The 17,658-nt window shown below is 40.6% G+C and overlaps 1 protein-coding gene across 14 annotated transcripts in view; it reads left to right on the top strand.

The window, feature by feature from the left end:
* Positions 1 to 17,658, top strand: part of LOC149214756 (Protein kinase superfamily protein) — a 323,935-nt gene that overhangs the window by 233,596 nt on the left and 72,681 nt on the right. For 10 of the 14 annotated variants that reach the window (XR_016250953.1, XM_089392392.1, XM_089392395.1 and 7 more), the window contains 3 exons: positions 15,374 to 15,478; positions 15,641 to 15,692; positions 15,824 to 15,882. Coding sequence is in view for 13 of the 14 variants with exons in the window: in XM_089392392.1 (XP_089248518.1) it covers positions 15,374 to 15,478; positions 15,641 to 15,692; positions 15,824 to 15,882 (216 nt within the window). In the remaining variant the exon portion in view is untranslated. The remainder of the gene's footprint in view (positions 1 to 15,373; positions 15,479 to 15,640; positions 15,693 to 15,823; positions 15,883 to 17,658) is intronic. The other 4 variants (XM_089392394.1, XM_089392396.1, XM_089392393.1 and 1 more) reach the window with 2 other exon arrangements.

The raw sequence follows: 17,658 nt of genomic DNA, 5'->3' as shown, positions 1-17,658 counted from the left end.
GTAAAACCCGAAACTAGTAACTGACCAAGTTCATCTTTCAAACCTGTTTTTGAACCAGAACTAGAAAATTTTGACTGGTCAAATATCAATGAACCCATCTTTAAGAAAAGACATGAAATAAACTATTTTTAATAAAAAAAATATTTTTAAGATTTAAAACCATGATTCCAAACCATTAGAGACAAAATATGCAAAGTTTGCTCATCTATATACCATGTAAGGGTGAATATATCAAAACGGCACCGAGTGCGATATATATCTGTTAAAATTGGCAACTAGGGCCAAACTCCATCTTGGACAACTCATATGATCGAGATGATATTTTTATTGGATTCCTCTTTTCGAGAGGTGCAGGATTGGTCTAAAGATCATCTCATTCTGACAAGTGGAAATGGAATTATGAATTTATTTCTTCTATGGACAAATTGTCAAGGTCGACCAGAAGTCTAATGTAGGCTCATGAAGCCCAACAGACGTGTCTCTTCACCCTCAATGTTGTGTATAAATAGAAGAGGCCTTTTCCTCATTTGGACATTCAAACCTCAACATTCCATTCTCTCTCTTCATCTGATTGGGTCTTACAAATCATAGGAAACTTGTTCTTCTCCACACGTGCGAGGTCTGACTGGGTATTTTTGCTCTCTGCGTTGACCGAGTTGCAGCCAGCTTTGACCAACGTTGACCAGGCATTGTTTGACTTCATCTAACTGCGACTTTTGTGGGAGAATCTCTGTTTGGGGAGGCCACATATTCTGGCACAGATATCGAGATTTTTTGAGTAGGTTGACTAGTGCTGATTGCAACAACTTTGACCACAACATTGATCGAATTTTACTGAGAACATGACTGTTGTGGGTTGATTTAGATTGTCTTTGGAGGCCGAGTTGACTGGGTTTGATTGAGCTTATTCAGAGGAGACTTTATGTTGGTTTGACCAACGTTGACTTTCTGGTTAGGGCATCTTGTTGATTGTAGTTTGACTGCACTGTTTTATAGTGATTGGGCAAGTAAATTTTGTATGATGTACTTTCTCTCTTTGTTGAACTTTTCAAGAATAAAAAGAAGAATTGATCAAAGGGTTTTCTCCACATTGGGGTTTTTCCCTGTCATCCGCCAAATATTGTGTCCTCTTGTCTTGACTTGTCTTCTGCTTATTGTTTATGTTCTATCTGCATTTATTATCAAGGTTAATGTGATTGCTAATCTGGAAATTGATATTGCGCTAATAAGAAAAATTGAAGTAAATTGCTCTAAAACATATAACATACCATTGTTATCTAAAATTGACAATATCTGCAAATACATAACCAATGAGGTTCTAGATGGTTCTAGAATCGAAAAACATTGCTACAAGCTATTGGGCCACTGGCCTAATACATGTCTACATGATCACTCCTCATCAAACTCATCACCACTACTAGATATGGTATCATCAACAAGAGCTATATACACATCATCTGGCTTAGAGTTTGAGGACTCCTCTGCAACCTCAGTAGGAGTACTGTAGCGCTAGTAATAGTAGCAGAACTAGACCTAACAGAAGCACGAGTTGGTCAAGCTACCTGACTAGTGCTTCCAATTAGTTGTTTGCCTTTGCTTGATTCAACTATTGTTTCTAGTTCCACTGGCACTACTAGATCTGCATTGGGATCAACCCCCCAATTCCAAATGAGATGTGTTAGGCAAATGAGGGGGGAGGTATGATTTTATAGGCTTGAAGTGGTTGATTTTGGAGGGAAATACCGCGTAGTTTCCAAAAAACCATTCACAACCACCCTAAACTGTTATGTGTGTGTTTGTGGCCTCAGACATGCGAGCTGTCAATGACCTGGCTGGGTTATGATGGAACGGGTTGGTTCATACCGGTTCATGCCACTTTGGTACCTAAATGGGGTCTACCTCGACCCAAACCGAGGCCATTGATCAGTTTGACCTCCGACACTAATGAACTAGCTGGTTTGACTGGGTAGCGGTTCAACCTGGCGGGGTCTTAAAACCATGATCCATACTAAATGCCCAAAACATTAAGTAAAATCACTCACTTGCAAATTGATCAAACTACCTGTTGAGTGGTAGCCTACCTTCATTTAAAAGGAATGCCAGATGGTGAGAGGTGTATGACTAGTGCAAATGGTGGAGGAATTGGCATATCGTCATCAATAAACAAATGTGTCGGGTAGTTGGTTGGCTGGTTGTCCAAAATAGGAGAAAAAGTTCTCTTATTGGGTTTCCCTTTTTTGTGGGTAATAGGAACCTATCTGTGTATTCAATCAGTAGGTCATTTTTTTGCTAGGAATTAAGTGTCGGGTGCTAGGTTTGCAGGTAAACTAACATTACATAAAAAATACCTCAACAAACTAGAAGGCAAGGTCCTAAGAAATAACATGAAATATATCTAGTTGGAGTTAGGATCTTAACTAGTCACAAGAATAGGAAACTAACTCAAGGATTTATCCTAACTAGTCACAAGAATAGGAAACTAACTCAAGGATTGGTGATATGAATCGACAATAATAATCTCCTAATAATAATTGGAGATGATAAATGCATATGTAAATGCTAGGGACTAGAATCCCTATCCGTACTAGATCCCAAAGGAACCGAAGAATAAGTGTGGCATACAATCAATCAACTAGACAAAACTAACAATTCAAGGATAAACTAACCACATAAATTTGTACACGCAACAAAATTCCAATAGCCAGTGCAATTGAGAAGCATATTGAAAATAAAAAGCCTTTAAACAAAATAGGTCCTTTTGAACAATGTTACGAGAATTGAACCAGTGACCGAACCGAAAAACCCTCTGAACCGGGAACCGATAAAAAAACCAACCAAAAAACCGGTTGAGCAAAAACACATAAAATATTCAAATTTTAAAGAAAAGCATATATATTGATGGGCATCCATATGGATTCAAACCATTTATGTACAAATAAGCAAAAGTTCTCATCTATATAGCATGTAAGGGTGCATATAACCAAAATAACATTAATTGCAATCCATCTCTGAATCGAAAATACATCAACAAATAGGTTCTAGATGGCCTCTAGCATCCAAAAGAAATCGTGCTACAACAAATACCTACCTATCATTAAAATCATTCCCTATATTGAGATCTTTGTCATCAATATCTCCCTCTAAGCATTAAAATAAGGTAGAAAAACATAGCATGTCAATCCAAGATTTTGTTTGACAGATGGGTACATTTTTAGTAGGGCCATGATAAAATTTGATGGAAACGTTGCAAAACCCCCAATCCGGAAAATTGTTAAGTCTGCTGGATTTTGAGTGAGATCTAAAATTTTACTTTTACAATGAATTACATAGCAATATCAAGGCCATATGTTTGAATATTAGGGTGCCCCACTTAAAATTTGTTGTTTTTTCATAAAAAAATTGTGATTGGAATATGTTTGCTGGAATTGTATGGAACCAACCGGTTCCGTACAAAACTAGCCAGTTTGGTGAAGAAAGGTCAGTTTGGTACTGAACTGGCCGGTTCCATCACATAACTGACTGGTTCAGCACCGAACCGGCCATTTCCGGTTCTGAATCTTGAATTGGACCAGTTTGGCCCCCAAACCAGTGGGACCGACCAGTTCCACCAGTCTTGGTCTTGTTCTGATAAAATTGCTTTTGAATATTTGAAACTCATATTGTTAAAATTGGCAACTAGGGCCAACCTCCATGGGGGTCACCTTATTTATGCCAATTGATATTTTTCTTGGATCCCTCTCATCGAGAGGTGTAGGATTGATCTAAAGATCATTTGATTCCGATAAGTATTCATGGAGTTATGAATTTATTTGTGTTAATAGACAATTCGTCAAGGTCGGCTAGCATCCAAATAAACCTCACATGTGTTCAAGGTTTTAGTATAAAAGGAGATGACTTGAGAATCATTTCACACACACTTCTATCTTGATTTCTCTCCACTTGTCTTGGGTTTTAGTGGAAGAGAAATCTAGGAGTGTAAGCTCTAGACGTTGGAGGATTGAGGCTGCCCTAGCCGCAGTCAAGAAGAAGAACACTACCCTAATCTAGAGGACGCAGTCAAGTGAGAAGCCCTAATTCTACAAGGAAGACAACCCTAGTATCTACGCTATCAAGAAGAAGCCCTAGCCTATACGCTGGCCTCTACGTAGCCAAGAAAGAGGCTGCCCTAGACAACGTGGGAAAGAGAGGTTGTTTGGGTGCTCTTGTAGGGAGAAAGGCCAAAGTTTGAAGCTTAGGGCTGCAACAAGAAGAGGCAATTCAGCGTGGGTGAAATAGGGCTGTTCTGAAGCCATTTCAGGAAGACTGAAGGGATGAAAGGAGGCCGAGTATCTTGCTAGAAGTCGAGGAGAAAGGGAGTTGTTTGAGGGCTTGTAGAGGGTGGAACAATCCTCTAGAAAGGTTGTCGCAGGCCTGTTCTAAGGGCTGTAGGATGCCACTGTAATGAGAGGAGGGCAGAGCCATTATTAAGGGCTAGAAGGATGCCCAAAATTATAGCGAAGGGGACAACCTTCCTTGGAGGACAACCACATTAATTAAGGGAAGATTTGGGCAGATTTTAGGGACTGTTTGGCTGGGTGTGTAAGGGTTGCCAGATGCCCTAACCAGTTACTGCATAAGCAACAATGAAGGCAGGATTGGAACAACAACGTTGTGGATAGCTAGGCAATGGAGCATGGTGGAACCATAATGCATGGACAACAAGACAACAAGGCTGCCATATGCCCAAAACAACAGTGTTTTGGGCATGACTGTTAGGTACAACAGTGCAACAGTACAACTAGGACAGCTAGGCAATCGTACATGCATATTTGGAGCAGTGCAAGTTTGTTATGTTGTTGTAGGATAGGCAACAATGTTGGGTTGCTGTCAGTATATTGAGATAACAAGCTGTGATGGGACAACAGTACTAGCAGTAATGATATTGTGCCACAATGTTCAATGGGACAACAACATGATGAGACAGAACAATGATGGGACTTCCATGTCATTGTGCAGTAATGGCACAATGGGACATCAAGCATGGACAACATGGTGCAACATGGCACGCTTGGACAGCAGTGCAACATTAGGTGCAACAGTCATGAGGTCCAGCGTTGTGATGATGGGTGCAGCATGGTGTAGCACGGTGAGGTGTAGCATGATGACGAGATGCAGCACGATGATAGGTAAAGGGGTCACCTTGGAGAATCAGTTGAAGCAACATGTCTTCAACTGATCTCATGTATCATCTTCTTAGAGATGATCTATGCTCTTATCTAGATAAGTCAAAGTGTTGACTTCTGTTGTAAATGTACTATCTCTCTCTCTCTCTCTGTGTTGAACTATTGAAGAACATATAAGAAGAATTGATCAAGGGTTTCCCCACATTGGGGCTTGTCCTTGGCTATTGCCACATCTTGTGTCCCCTTGTATTGGTTTGTCTTCTGCGATTTATGTTTATGTTCTATCTGCAATTTACTTTAATGCTGATGTGATTGCTAATCTGGAAAAGATATTGAGCTAACTATGAAAATTAAAATAAATTGCTCTAAGCATAGAACTTACCTAAAATTAACATTGGTATCGGAGCTGAGCTGAAGACAAAACCCAAGCAAGAGTGAAAGAGCAATCACCGAAGACAATTGGGAAAGGACAAAAGGCTCAATGGGTTCCTCATCGCTCTTCAAATTCACCAAGGGTGAAATCGAAGCAGAGAATATTATCAGAATGACGCAGCAGAAGGTTCTGATGGCCTACCTAAAGATCACTTCAATGGGAAGTACGGATCTAAGGGTAGAAGCAAAGGCAGATGCCTTGTTTGTAATAAGTTCGGCCATTATGCAAAAAAGTGTCTGATTGGTAGGGACACATCACTTGATGTTGATAACAATCATTCCAGGGACATCTTCAATGATCGAAGGAATGACAGGGAATACAGGTCATCAAGGAAACGACTGACTCTTCAAAGAAAGCAAGGAACTCCAGGTATGAACAATCAAATGTTGTCTTTGGTAAGATAAAGCAACATTATCTTATATTGGCCCTTTCCTCCAGACTCTTTGGGAATTTGGCTTATTTATTGTAGTGCTTCAAGGCACTTCATCAGATAGAAGGGTGCTCTCTATAACTTGGTAGAGATGGAAACACTCGTGGGATTATACTTGGAGTCAATGCCACCTATCACGGAAAGGGTGTAAGGAATGCTACCTCTCAATTGAATGAGGGTAACTCGATTAATTTACCGAATCTCTTTGATGTACCTGATCGCAAGAAGAACTTGGTGTCCATTTCAGCAATGGAAGTCAAAGGTTACAAGGTGGCATTCATCGATGGAAAGGTACGTGTTTGAAAATAATTTTTTCAAAGATGCTTTTATCTATGAGTTCAGGGTTAACAGTTTGTATCAAGTTGCAGGATGGTCCATTGGGGACCATGTCAGTTGTCACATCTCATCTATAGCGCCACAGGTCTACTTATTATGGGGCCCTACCCGATGTGAGTCAAATGGTGACAGGGATGCCTGAATTCAAAAAGAGCATGAAGGTACATATCTGAGATTTACCAAAGGAAAAATCTTTCAAGGGGACCTTTCCCCTCATGTAGTAGGGCCGCAGGTTTGGAACAACCCGAGGGGTTTGAGATTCATGATCGGGAATCTCATGTATGCAGGTGGAAGAAAGCCCTCTATGGCTCTAAGCAAACACCTCGGGCTTAATATGAGAGGATTGGTAGGTGTCTGATGCAACTTAGAATCACTAGTAGTGAAGTCGATCCAAACCATTGCTTGAAGGTTGTGGATGATAGACCTCTCATACTGGCACCTTCTAAGGACGACCTCTTTCTAACAGGTGAAAACCATCTCATTTGCAGAAGTAAAAGGGAGGTGGATTCCGGATTTGGAATGGTGAGCTGCAAACCCGCGACTTCCTCGATGGATCTTAACTTTCAGAAGTTATGTAGTAAGGATACCGGACCTGTTTTGGGAAATGCCTCTGAGTTTTACAACCTCATACTAGCATTGATGTTCTTAGTGAACTCCCGTCCGGATATATGTTTTGCAGTTAGCATGTTGGGCTCATATTTGGTTGAGCCTCACTGGATTGATGCCAAGAATCATTTGAGATATCTTCAGGGCAAAATCTCTCATGAATTGAGACACTGCCGGAAATGTGAAGCTGCATGATTATTCTGATGATGATTAGGCAAGCAGTGTAAAGGATCGCAAGAGCACTTCTGGGTGGTGACTCTCTTTGTAATTTGCTCGATATTTTGGATGAGCAGGAAGCAGAAGACGGTTGCTTTGAGCATCGTTGAGACCGAATACATAGCTACGAGTATGATCTCGTGTGAAGCTGCCTGGTTGTGGAAGCTCTTCAGTGAGCTATTTGTACACATGATGGATACCACCGTGATCTTCTGTGTCAACCAGGGGGGCTTCGATTATTGAGGAATCTTGTATTCTATGATTACTCTAGCATATAGACATTAGATACTACCTTATTTGGGATATGGTACATCGATGAGCAAGAGGGCTCCATCGCATTGGGACTGATGTGCAAGTCGCAGACATTCTGTCAAAGCCTTGAGGAAAGGTCAAATTTGTGACTTTCCGAGAACGACTTGGAGTCGTTGATAGACCATCTTATGAGGATCCTGTATGATGCATGCATTGAGCTCTGGGAGCTCTGGGGGGCTTGGGGTACTTCTTGGAGCAACAAGCGACCATAGGGTGACTCACCCTCCCCTAATGGTGCGCTGTGGATAGGGTGAATGGTTCAACCTTCCCTGTGATACCCCGTGGCAACTTATGGACATGATGAGTAGTTCTCCTCTTGAGGCATCTTTGCCATGCAGTTTGGGACTCATGGGAAGTACCTCTCATCTAGCCAATGAGTAGGGAAATGGGGTTAGGGACCATAGTAGTACTATCAATGGACACATCGTTGTATCTACCGTACTCCCTATGCTAGGATGACCTCCATTGATCTGGGATAAGTATGAGTGGCTTGAGACACTCTCTTTTGATATTGATCTGGAATCAATTGGATCTAACTTCGGGTCAGTAAGAGTGATATGACTCACTCTCTTGGAACTGATCTGGGATCAGTAAGAGTGGTATGACACACTCTCTTCACATGGAACTGACTTTGGATCAGTGGAGAATGGTATGAGACATTCTTGATGAATTCTTATTCTTCATGGTTCAGCAGAGCAGAGCAGAGCAAAGCTCAGCAAAGTGGAGCAAAGCAGAGTAGAGCTCATCAGAACAGGGCACATTTGGCAGAGATAGTATAGTTTGGCCGATGGATCAGCGGATGGAGTTCCCCCTAGTTGAGAGGGTGTGTTAAAATTGGCAACTAGGGCCAAACTCCATGTGGGTCATCTTATTTATGGCCACTGATATTTTTCTTGGATCCCTCTCATCGAGAGGTGTAGGATTGATCTAAAGATCATCTGATTTCGATAAGTATTCATGGAGTTATGAATTTATTTGTGTTAATAGACAATTCCTCAAAGTCGGCTAGCAACCAAATAAACCCCACATGTGCTCAAGGTTTTAGTATAAAAGGAGATGACTTGAGAGTCATTTCACACACACTTCTATCTTGATTTCTCTCCTGTTGTCTTGGGTTTTAGTGGAAGAGAAATCTAGTGGTGGAAGCCCTGGACGTTGGAGGATTGAGGCTGCCCTAGTCGCAATCAAGAAGAAGAACGCTGCCCTAATCTAGAGGACGCAGTCAAGTGAGAAGCCCTAACGCTACAAGGAGGACAGCCCTAGTATCTACGCTATCAAGAAGAAGCCCTAGCCTATACGCTGGCCTCTACGCAGCCAAGAAAGAGGCTGCCCTAGACAGCGTGGGAAAGAGAGGCTGTTTGGGTGCTCTTGTAGGGAGAAAGGCGAAAGTTTGAAGCTTAGGGCCGCAGCAAGAAGAGGCAATTCAGCGTGGGTGAAATAGGGCTGTTTTGAAGCCATTTCAGGAAGACTGAAGGGATGAAAGGAGGCTGAGTATCTTGCTAGAAGGCCGAGGAGAAAGGGAGCTGTTTGAGGGCTCGTAGAGGGTGGAACAGTCCTCTAGAAAGGCTGCTGCAGGCCTGTTCTAAGGGCTGTAGGATGCCACTGTAATGAGAGGAGGGCAGACCTATTATTAAGGGCTAGAAGGCTGCCCAGAATTATAGCGAAGGGGACAGCCTCCCTTGGAGGACAACCACGTTAATTAAGGGCAAATTTGGGCAGATTTTAGGGGCTGTTTGGCTGGGTGTGTAAGGGCTGCCAGATGCCCTAACCAGTCACCACATAAGCAGCAGTGAAGGCAGCATTGGAACAGCAGTGTTGTGGACAGCTAGGCAATGGAGCATGGTGGAACCATAATGCATGGACAGCAGGACAGAAGGCTGCCATATACCCAGAACAGCAGTGTTTTGGGCATGACTGTTAGGTACAGAGTGCAGCAGTACAACTACGACAGCTAGGCAATGGTACATACATATTTGGAGCAGCGTAAGTATGTTATGTTGCTGTAGGGTAGGCAGCAATGCTGGGTTGCTGTCAGTATATTGAGATAACAAGCCGTGATGAGGCAGCAGTACTAGCAGCCATGATATTGTGCCACTATGTTCAATGGGACAGCAGTATGATGAGACAGAACAATGATGGTACTGCCATGTCATTGTGCAACAGTGGCACAATGGGACATCAAGCATGGACAGCATGGTGCAACATGGCAATCTTGGACAACAGTGCAGCATTAGGTGCAACAGTCATGAGGTCCAGCATTGTGATGATGGGTGCAGCATGGTGTAGCATGAGGCGCAGCATGATGATGAGATGCAGCACGATGATAGGTAAAGGAGTCACCTTGGAAAATCAGTTGAAGCAGCATGTCTTCATCTGATCTCATGTATCATCTTCTTAGAGATGATCTATGCTCTTATCTAGATAAGTTAAAGTGTTGACTTTTGTTGTAAATGTACTCTCTCTCTCTCTCTGCTGAATTATTGAAGAACATATAAGAAGAATTGATCAAGGGTTTCCCCATATTGGAGTTTGTCCCTGGCTAGTGCCACATCTTGTGTCCTCTTGTCTTGGCTTGTCTTCTGCGATTTATGTTTATGTTCTATCTGCAGTTTACTTTAATGCTGATGTGATTGCTAATCTGGAAAAGATATTGAGCTAACTGTGAAAATTGAAATAAATTTCTCTAATCATAGAACTTACCTAAAATTAACACATATGCAATCCGGTGGATTTGTTGTTGTGGGATATGTTGATATTATGTTCTTTGATATGAGAGATGAGGGGTTAAGAAAATAAATAAAAGGCTAGACCCTCTTTTCTCCTTGGTGCTCCCAATTTTAAAGAAGTGGCTTCATTGCTAGAGTATGCAATTGGTGATTGTGTTCTCGAAGGACCTAATAGAAAAATATTCTTTTGAAATTATAGAAGTCTTTTTGTGAGCAAGCTATAGTGGAAGCTATCTTGTTGTCAGAGGAGGGAAATCATGAAAGCATCAATTTGATGATTGTACTTGAGTCATCTATGTCAGTCATTTTCTTAAATCCCAATTCAATCACTAAGCAAAGACCTTGAAGTAGTGCATAAGCCTCAACTTGATTATTTACTGGATTTTTCCAGACCCCAAACAAAGCTTGCTTCACGTTTTCCTTGCCCTTCTATAATTTTTTTTTAAACTGTAACAGAAAATATTTTATATTGAAAATGTGCACTTGGGATTGCAGAAATACAACAAAGATACAATTTTTTTGAAGTTGAGGCTGCTGATTACCATCTTTTCTTTTAGCTTGATATGATAACAAAAGCTTATTAAGAAGTCTACTAGATGTATAGATTCTCCAGCACAAGCTTAATATTCGGTTCAAAATTTTACTCCCATACTCAGTGAATTTTGCATATGTTGATTATCTTTCCCATGGAAGTTCCCTGATTCTATTGATGGAACAACACCATTCATGTCAGGTACTAATAAATTAACACTGCTCACAGAATTACAGGTAAAAGGAGAGCACTGAGGGTCTAGACTCTAGAGCCAAGCCTTTTTGAATGTTCTCCATCTAATGTCAATGGCTATTTATCTAATCTTCTGCCCGATGGAGTTGCAGCCTCTGATTGACCAATAATTCAATCGTGGAAGTCAAACTTGATGCCAGTTGATTGTATCGTAATTGTAGTTTCAGAATCTCTTCCTGCAGAGTTTTAGTTTCCTGCCGCACTCTGTGATGATTAGTGCTTTTGAACATTGCACCATTAACAGTCTTTTCACAAGAAGTGCCACTGAGCAAAAGGTTCTGTGATCCCCTTAATACCCAGAGCATGTGACCACGAAATGCTTGGCGGGGGACAACAAAGCCTTCCGCTAAAACACTATATCCTTTTCTTAGCCTGTAAATTTTCCAAACATAGCAAATGAAGACATATTGCTCACCAGAAGAAAAGAACTTACTGTCAGATCTCTAAATAGTAAAAAGGGAGTTGTCCTGCCAGTGTTCCATTATTTCCCCTTGGCAAGATTGGAATGTAATGCATCTCTGCACTGGCTTTTGTATCCCATCTTGCATAGATTGGAATGAAATCAAATAAGAGGTTGATCTGTGCCTTTCTATCCATCCAGTCCCACCTCCATAACCTTTGCACACTGTTGGATGCCATCCCAACTGTCCAGATGAGGTGGGATTTAATACCGATGACCTAAGTCACACGGTTCGAGTTTGGCAATGATTTGGTTTGATTTTTTTAATGAGGTTCACCATTAGGCTTTATATATATATATATATATATATAGGTTTGCTGAACCTCAAAATTCTTTTTAGGTTCGCTAAATTTCAAATGTCAAGGTTGAAGTTTGATGAACCTTGTGACATAGCTGACGATTCTCTTAATTAGTTTCAGACCGTATAGCTTGTCTATTCCCCACAATACTCCATGCTTATCCATAATTTGGTCAAATGTAAAATGGTGGTTCTAGATGCTAGATTTCCCCCACCTGAGGGGAAATTTACAAGTTATATCTACCATGTTGTCACCTATAGAATTTGAAGGTTGCTGGAGCTCGTGCCATTTTGTACCATGATCTCCCACAATAGACTTTAACCTGCTGTGCGGCCTGCAATGCACCCTGGAGCCACTGGTCGAAGGCCGAAGGCCGAGGGGTCAAGTTGCCGAAGGGCCGAGGTGGGCCTCGGGCTAAGTATGGGTTGAAGAAAGGAAAATATTGAAAAAGATAAGCTTAGGGCGGGGTCGAAGGGGCCGAAGGGCTGAGGGGCCGAGGTGGGCCGAGGGGCTGGGCAGATATTAAAAAAGAAGGTTGGAGGGGCCCCATTGGTGGATGGTTGGAAGGTAGGGTGAAGGGGGACCTGTTTCAGGAGACCCCCTCAAGGCTCAAGGTGGGGCCCCATCAAGGCTCAAGGTTGTTGAAGGTCAAGGAGGGGCCCCATCTTACTTAATGATGCAGGATTGGCCAAATCAATGCACAGAGGGTGCAACAGAGAGGCTTGCCAAGACCTCCTTCCCTGGAATTTGAACTTTGCATTTCCCCGAGTCTTCATCCTGCTGAGTCACAATAGTCTTGACTCTTAACACATGTTCTGGCCTTCTTCACTGCCAGTCACCACGATGCATTGTTATTAAGGTATAGGGAGATAACTCACCCTCTCATTAATGAGAAAGGTACCAAGTTCTAATGTAGTGCCTTTGTTTGCTAGGTCTGCTTCAGTGTTGATTTGTTGCAAGACATGGACCACTGAATATTCAGAGTTCAGACAACCTGATTAATAATGATTTAATCTGTTTGAAGATAATACATAACTTGAGATGAGCAAGATTGGTTGAAGATGTTGTATTATGTTTCTGGAATCTTCCACTATGATCTATGTCACATGGTTCAGGTTCAGCAATGATTAGGTTCAATTCAAGTTCAATTTTTTTGATAAGGTTTTCCCTTAGTTTCGTCTATATACATTTTCTATATATATATATATGTATTATCTTTAAAATGAAATACATCTAAAATAATATGAAATTGACACCAATAACATAAAAAAAATGCTATCATGGACTTGGAAACTGCAAGGATAGATTACAAGCTTGAGTTGTAACATAAAGTTATGAGCATGAGCTATGGACTTGGTCAATAACCATAAGATTCACCAAACCTCAATTTTTTTTTGGTTCGCCAGATTTCAAACTTGCCCACCAGGGCGTAAAGTTACACAGTTCGAGTTTGGCAATGATTAGGTTTGATTGTTTTGATGTGGTTCGCCATTAGGCTTCTCTCTCTCTCTCTCTCTCTCTCTATATATATATATATATATATATATATGTTCAACAAACCTCAAAATTCTTTTTAGGTTTGCTAAATTTTGAATGTCAAGGTTGAAGTTTGATGAACCTTGTGACATAGCTGACGATTGTCGTAATTAGTTTCAAGCCGCATGACTTGTCAATTCCCCAGAATACTCCATGCTTATCCATAATTTGGTCCAATGTAAAATGGTGGTTCTAGATGCTAGATCTCCCCCACCTGAGGGGAAATTTAAGAGTCGTATCTACCATGTTGTCACCTATAGGATTTGAAGGTTGCCGGAGCTTGTGCCATTTTCTACCATGATCTCCCACCATAGACTTTAATCTGCTGTGGGGCCTGCTGTTAACTGTCGAAACCTTATCCACTAGATTCAACCATAATTGCTGTCATATCAGGGTGCATAGAGCTGGCAACGCTGCAACAGAGAGGCTTGCCAAGACCTCCTTCCCCAGAATTTGAACTATGCATTTTCCCAAGCCTTCATCCTGCCGAGTCACAGATAGTAACACATGTGCTGGCCTTCTTCATTTCCAGTCACCACGATGCATTGTTATTAAGGTATAGGGAGATAACTCACCCTCCCATTAACGATAAGGGTACTAAGTTCTAATGTAGTGCCTTTGTTTGCTAGGAGGTCTGCTTCAGTGTTGATTTGTTGCAGGACATGGACTACTGAATATTCAGACAACTTGATTAATAATGATTTAATCTGTTTGAAGATAATACATAACTTGAGATGAGCAAGATCAGTTGAAGATGTTGTATTATGTTTCTGGAATCTTCCACTATGATCTATGTAACATGGTTTGGATTCGGCAATGATTACGTTCAATTCAACTTCAATTTTTTTGATGAGGTTTGCCCTTAGTTTTGTCTATATAAATTCTCTCTCTCTCTCTCTCTCTCTCTCTCTCTCTCTCTATATATATATATATATTAACTTTAAAAGGAAATAGTAAATACACCTAAAATAATACGAAATCAACACCAATAAACATTAGAAAAATGCTATCATGGCCTTGGAAACTGCAAGGATAGATTACAAGCTTGAGTTGTAACATAAAGTTATGAGCTTGAGCTATGGACTTGGTCAATAACCATGAGATTCGCCAAACCTCGCAAAAGTTTTAAGGTTCGCCAGATTTCAAACTTGCCCACCCAGAGGGCGTATTCTCGTACACACCTGCCCTCGCCCCCCCTCCGCATCTGTCACTGCTGCCATTCCATTATCCTTGACTAGTGTTATAATCTAGGAATTATTTTGGCTTTGGCACTCAAATTTGATCCCAGAATGTAATAATTCTTTCCTTACACTCAACCAAGTAAAGGGAGTTCATGGTGAGATGCCAGGAGGAAACTTAAAGCATTTTTATTTTATTGTAATTTACAAATAAGGTATCGAGTTTGCTAAAGTTAACTAAAGAATATATTATTTTGTTGATAAGTAGAACTAATCATTGAGATTCTACTTCTATATTGGACTAGTCTAAATGCCATGAAATTTTTTAATCCTGGTGTCAGTAAGTATGGACTGTTTTTAGTCTAAATATCATTATTTTTCATGTGTGTTTACTATGTTCAGGAAAATTATATCCATCATTTTTTGCTAGGAAAAGTTTCAAGGAGTGAAATAAAATTCAGGGCTAATTTGAAATATTTATTTCAATGATAGCATGCCCTTCCTGTCCAAGGAAAAACTTTAAGGAGTAGATCAAAATTCAGGGAATTATAAATGACTATTTCAATGATACTATTTTCTTTGAGCTTGAAATCTAGAATAAGTGGCTTTACTGATCTGCATCTGTCATCCAGTAATTGTAGAAAGTTTATGCATTTATGCATGCATTTTGTCTTTGATTACTCTGTAAACAATCTCTATGAAAGTGTGGAAGCTTCATTGTCATCCAGTAATTGTAGGAAGTTTCTATATTTATGCATGCATTTTGTGTTTGATTACTCTGTACACAATCTCTGTGAAAGTGTGGAAGTTTCACATGTTTTATGTCACCCATGTATCACTTACACAATTCATACTCTTTCCTTTTTTGAATCTTGATGAATTTATTTTTTTAAAGGTTGCTGCACAGGTACCTAAGGATCCTCCTGTCGATACTACAATACCTGTAGCAGTTCTTGCTCCATATCTTCAGAATCTTTTGCAGCAAACTATCTCCCAGCAAGTAATTTACAGTCCATCTACCTAATTTGGATAGAAAATTAAATTATGACAGGCTTACCAAATCAGTTCATTGCTAGAATTATGTAGTCTTTTTTTCATTTTCTCTTGGCAGCCTTTAGTTCTGGACGTAGCTCTGATCTTCCTTGTGTTCTTTGTTGGCTAGGAGCAAATTGTTAATTTGATGACAAGCGTATATCAAGCTGAAGCAATCAATCGTAAGTGTTGTACTTAGCAGTATATTTATCTATTCTTGTTTCTAAATGAGGAGAAAGTAATGTGCGATTCTATCTCATAACTAAATGACTCTGGGTATAGTTTCTTATGTTTATCTGTTTTACAAATTCAGCTGGTCAGCAATCAGGAAAATGGTCTACACAAATCAGAAATGGCATCAATGAGTCTGCAGTAAGTAGATTATATTATTAGGACTCTTAAAATTTTATTCTTCATTTAATCAAATGCATTATTTCTGTAAAGGAAAAACATAAAAGAGCTCTATCTAGTATCAATTACTGAATAGTCTGAAAATGCGGTAATGATTACAGCGATTCCAATTTAAGCCAGCAAAAGAGTTGGAAGAAATCTGTATTAGGTGTTATTGATTTGGGTTGCCTTTCATTATGCATGAGTGTTACAGCCTTCTTTTGGAGATTGATTTCATAGAAGAATAATTCAGAAGACTACCTCCAGGTCGTAGAGGGATTTGTTACCAACCAAAATGGGTAACCACATACGAGAAAACTTTTCTCCTAAATTTGACAGCTAGGCATCCGACAATCCTTGACATTCACTTCTCGATGATGATATGCCATTGTTTCTCTGCCATCTGCATCAACCTGATACCTCTCACCATCCGATATTTGCTCTTGGGTGAAGGTTTGCTGCTATTAAAAAGGTACTTTGATAATTTTGCAAGCGGGTGCTCATGCTTGCTTGTTTTAGGCATCTAGTATGCATAAAGGGGTGATTTGGAAGATTGACCGATCTTGACTTTAAATTTGTTCTCTCAGCTTACCAGGGGGGTTAATGTTTAGCCCTAGTCCAATGGGATCTCCCTTGACGCCTTAGGGTTATAGGAGGGGCAATACTTGGAAGACCTGGATTGAAATAGCATGTTCATTTCCCCTACACCATACATGATGTTTTCCATTTGACATTACAAACCCCTTTCATTGTTTGGGTCTAACTTGTAATTGGTTCGTTGGGATCTCGCACCCACTTATCCACATCCTTGAGTAGGGCCAAGAAATGTTGCCTTGGAGGTTGATGCAGCAAAAAGAATGGAAAAGCATAATATGGCCACAATTAAATAAAACAAAGAAAATCAAAATTGAAAAGATATCCTGGACACAAATTAACGCATGAGCAAAAGCCTAGCATGAGCTTTACCCTCCTCATTAGCCATCACCCGGTTTTTGAGCACTTGATGTTCCATTTTGTCCAAAGGAAGTTGGAACCCTTGCATGTCCCAACCTTGATGAATGATAAACTGTCTCATCTTAAAGGGTAATATTAAATGCTACATCACAAATAGCAAGCTATAACCCTTGAGCTATGCATTGTAAGACAAAGCATTATCAAGAAGTAAAAGGTGCACTAAAGGGGTGGAAAAAGCAGGTTGAGCAGGGTAACTCATTCCTCCACGATTGCTCCCTCCATTACGTCTATACACTCAAGATGTGGACTCCCAGCAATTGGTACCGATGACTGTAGCACTTGGTCATGAAGCCTTTCCCCTCCATTGCCACTCATTTACTCCAACGTCTATTGATTGAAGGGTTGACCTTGGAAATGCCACCTCCCTTGAGGGGTTTGGAAGTGCCTAATAAGGTTGATCATTAGCCACCTCTATCAAGGTAGGGAACACCTTTACGAGACTTGGTCTAGTTAGATATGGAAGGTGATCCAAGTTTGAAGTATTAATATGCCCTTAACATGCAAGTTTGGTCCACTTAGATGCTTATATGATCTTAGTCTCTAATGAATGGTTGCTTTCATTGGAGTTTAAGTTGGTTGTTAGGTGGGCCACAGCAGGAACGCCTTGAGGGCTACCACTCCAGAGTTGCCCAGGCCTTTCAAAGAGTTTGATGACATAGCAGATGCAACGTTTCCCACCTACATTAGAGCGTTGGGTATCATGATGACTTGAGAAACTGATGCACGTCCTGGAGCACCCATAGG

Source organism: Pinus tabuliformis, chromosome 1_1 (genome assembly GCF_031772625.1).
Source record: "Pinus tabuliformis cultivar Carrire ecotype Pingquan chromosome 1_1, CPIR1, whole genome shotgun sequence".
Classification (NCBI taxonomy): Eukaryota; Viridiplantae; Streptophyta; class Pinopsida; order Pinales; family Pinaceae; genus Pinus; species Pinus tabuliformis.
The sequence above is the reverse complement of the archived record's forward strand: the minus strand, read 5'-3'. Positions and strand labels throughout refer to the sequence as shown.